Source organism: Mus caroli, chromosome 14, assembly GCF_900094665.2.
Source record: "Mus caroli chromosome 14, CAROLI_EIJ_v1.1, whole genome shotgun sequence".
Lineage (NCBI taxonomy): Eukaryota > Metazoa > Chordata > Mammalia > Rodentia > Muridae > Mus > Mus caroli.
The window spans coordinates 7,874,365-7,878,258 of NC_034583.1; the positions used below are offsets into that span (position 1 = coordinate 7,874,365).

At 44.4% G+C, this 3,894-nt stretch overlaps 1 protein-coding gene across 1 annotated transcript in view; it reads left to right on the forward strand.

Moving 5' to 3' along the window:
* Nucleotides 1-3,894, forward strand: part of Nek10 (NIMA related kinase 10) — a 197,853-nt gene that overhangs the window by 42,631 nt on the left and 151,328 nt on the right. The window contains 1 exon segment of the mRNA XM_021182541.2: nt 1,009-1,233. Within this exon segment, the coding sequence (XP_021038200.1) occupies nt 1,009-1,233 (225 nt within the window).

A 3,894-nucleotide genomic window follows, 5' to 3' on the forward strand; every position in this document is an offset into this window, starting at 1 on the left:
GGGTAGGGGAGTTGGGGGGAGGGTCTGGGGGACTTTTGGGATAGCATTGGAAAGGTAAATGAGGAAAATATCTAATAAAAAAAGATGCACTTAGCACAAAGAGAGAATGTTTCTCATAGAAAGTTTGAAAAGATAAAACATGCTGCCTACCAACGAACATATGTTCTTCTCTCTTGTAATTTGTGACAGGTTTAATAAGCAGCCCTCTCTAGGCTGGTCTTGTTCTTATAGTGGCCTTTCTGTCTGCCTCTTAAGTACTAGGAGTACAGGCTTGAATAACCACTCCCCATAGGACATGTGTTCTTAACCACAGCTCAAGATGGAGAGAAGCATGGAGAAGTTCTCTGGGAATGGAATTGCAGAGCAGTGGGGGAATGTGAATCCTGGTGTGTTCAGGACAAAGGGGTGGAGCAAACACTAAGCTCCAGAAAGGAACAGACATAAAAGTACCCTTCAGAAGATGAGCTTTATTAGAAGACAGAGAGCTATATAATGACTAGCCATGGTGAGGTTTTGAGGTGGAAGAACAGACAGAGGCAGCATATGAAGTTGTGAGGAGGGGCAGTATTGTAGATATTATTAGCTTAATGTGAAAGTAGGAAAAACAGCCATCATGGATGCATGGTGTATGTGAGGGACTAAAAAGGGGTGGGATATACATACAACACACACACACACACACACACACACACACACACACACACACACACACACACTTAACCCAGGGTATGGGGAGCTTGGCTGTAGCTAAAGGCAGTTATGTCATATAGAACTCCTGATAGGATAGTAGGTCATAGGGACCAATGCAACAGGGATCTGGTCAAAATTGTACCTGATCTTAAAGTGGCAGGCTCTGATCTAACGAGGAGGCAATTGCCAGAAGGGCCCATCTATCACTCATCATCAAGAATCACAGGATGGAAAGAACAGTGGCTCAAGTTATAGATTCTGTGTCCTAGTGGTGGCTCCAGTCTCAGTGTGATCTCACCCTTGCTCCCATCACACTAGACTCACTGCCGAGCTCCTGCGCCTGCTTTGTGCTGAGCCCCAGGTAAAGGAGCAGGTGAAGCTCTACGAAGGGATCCCTATCCTGCTCAGTCTGCTCCATTCCGATCACTTGAAGCTGTTGTGGAGTGTGATCTGGATCCTGGTCCAGGTGTGTGAGGACCCGGAGACTAGTGTGGAAATCCGTATCTGGGGTGGCATCAAGCAGCTCCTTCATATTTTACAAGGGTAAGTCTGGGCGTGGATCCTAAAAATTAGTAGAATATTCTAGTAGATCTTGTTTATTTGTTTGTGTTGTTGTGTTTTGAGACAAGGTCTCTCTCTATACACCTGTTCTGGATATCACTATGTAGACCAGGTTGGCCTCAAACTCACAGAGGTCCACCTGCCTCTGCCTCTGCCTCTGCAGCACTGGGATAACACGTATAAGCTTCTTGTCTTAGTTAATTAGGGCTTTATTGCTCTGAAAAGGCACCATGACCACAGCAACTCTTATAAAGGAAAATATTTCACTGGGGCTGGCTTACAGTTCAGAGGCTTGGTCCCTTATTATCCTGGTAAGAATGGCAGCACACAGGCAGGCAGTCATGGCACTGGAGAAGGAGGTGAGAGAGTCTACATCTGGACCCACGGGTAGCAGGAAGAGAGAAACACTGGGCCTGGCTTGAGTATTTGAAACCCCAAAGCGTAACCAACAACACACTTCCTTCAGTTAAATCATACTTACTCTGACAAGGTCATGTGTCCTAATCATTTTAAATGAATAATGCTACTCCTTATGAACCTATGTGGGCCAGTTTTTATTCAACCCCCTACACCTCCACCCCTGCTTTTTGGTAGCTTCTGTGCTATGAGCATAAAAAGAAGTTGTTTGTTAAAATAGTTTGAAGTTGAAAATTTGGGGGTATATGTTGCATTGTAACTGTATTTTATAAATTAAGTATCTTGAAGAATTGAGTAATAACAGAAATTGCTACCAGGTTTGGGAACATTCTATTACTTAATATTATTATAGAGCATAATTCAGCCCCCAGGGTGCCAAGTCAGTGCTATAGATTGATATTTCTGCTCAAAAGGGACGACCATGCTTGTGATCCTTGGTCCATCAATAAAGCTTACTCCAAGCTCTAGGCAGATTGGATCATCCATTTTAATCTCACTGCAGATTATTGAATCAATATGACTAAGACTGCATACTATTTCTTTATAGAATTCCTTGTAGGAATATTTCAGAGCATTAGAAGAGACTTCAGAGGTATGAGTATCACATGCTTTATCAGTGATTTCTGCCACTGGGGAAACAAAGGAAAATTATACAGCTTGCTGATGATCTGTTTGCTTTTATGAAAGCTTTAGTTACTTGGAGATATAGATTATAAATATTTCACCAGTCCCATGACATAATAGGCTATTCCCTTGGTCAGAATAATTTCGAAGGTTTTCTGCACTTGTAGGATGAAGATGATGAATGGAGTTATTCTTGAATAGTTGTTATATTCTTAATGATGCCTGGAATTCTATAACCACTAAGGATTATTTAGACTTAATTTTAACATAAGGCACTTTCTCCTCATTTGCTCAAGCCATGGATTTTTTTGTTTTGTTTTGTTTTTGTTTTTCGAGACAGGGTTTCTCTGTATAGCTCTGGCTGTCCTGGAACTCACTTTGTAGACCAGGCTGGCCTCGAACTCAGAAATCCACCTGCCTCTGCCTAAGTCATGGATTTTATATCACTGAAAGATGGGAGTTCTTCATGTCTGAGGACTCAATTTCCAACCCCATCCATAGTATGGTGTTAGAAAACTTTTCCCTGGGAAGGTGATATATGTCAACTCCTGTTAGATGTTTAGTATATCTGGGTATTTGGAAGGACTGCTGGGCACCAGCTGGTTGTTGATGGCCACCTGGGGTAGGTGCTAGAGGAAGAGCTGCCTGGTGGCTGTAGTGTTCACAGGCTGCAGGGCAGTTTTGCAGAGGCCCACCTAGGTTCATATACCTGCAGCATCCAAAGGCAGGCACATTCCTGATCAGAAACAGTGATCACCACAGAGAGCTCCGAGATAATTATGTCCACAGATAAGACCATCAAAGGAACTGTTCCTTGACCTAGCTCATGACAGAAAGAACAGAATGACCCGGATAGCATGGAGATCCTATTTGTGTTATGTGTGAGAATGTACAGACCCAAACAGCTGATGTCATGAGAGAAAAAAAAGTAACCATATAAACCAAAGGGAGCAGAGCAGATAAGAGACAGAGTCTGTGGCTGCAAGCTGTGCATCCAGGACACAGCAGGCCAAGTGCAGAGAACAGATTTATGAGCTGTGGTTGAAGGTGAGTAATTGAGCTGGAAGGGAGGAAGTCACAAAGCCAAGGTGGAAAATGACGGCTGGGTGATGGCCACAGCCCTGCAGACTGGAACACCAGGCCAGGCCTGGAATAGCCAAACAGAGGGCAAGCTTTAAAAATGTGCGTTCAGCCAGAGGCAAGAGAAAAGAGGATAACAGACAGAAGTGACTGATAGGGCCAGGGACAGGTGAAGGCAGGCTTCCAGCTGTGCTCAGGGAGACTCCTGTGGCAGGGGGCCAGAAAGGTAGCACAGTTTGAAGACTCAGCAGGATTGGTTTTCTCTAAGAGGGATTTATTAGGGTGGGGCTGGGAGGAGAGGAAGGATGGGGTTGTAAAGAGAACAAACAAACAAACAAATAAAGGAACTCAGAGGTGTCCTGACTGAGATTCACCTGTACAAAGGCTGCAGTGCTCCCAAGAGTTCAGCCATGAGGGTCAAAGAAGGTTGGGCAAGGCCTCCCACCTCACACTGTACACCTCCCACCTCACACTGTACACCTCCCACCTCACACTGTACACCTCCCACCTCACACTGTACAC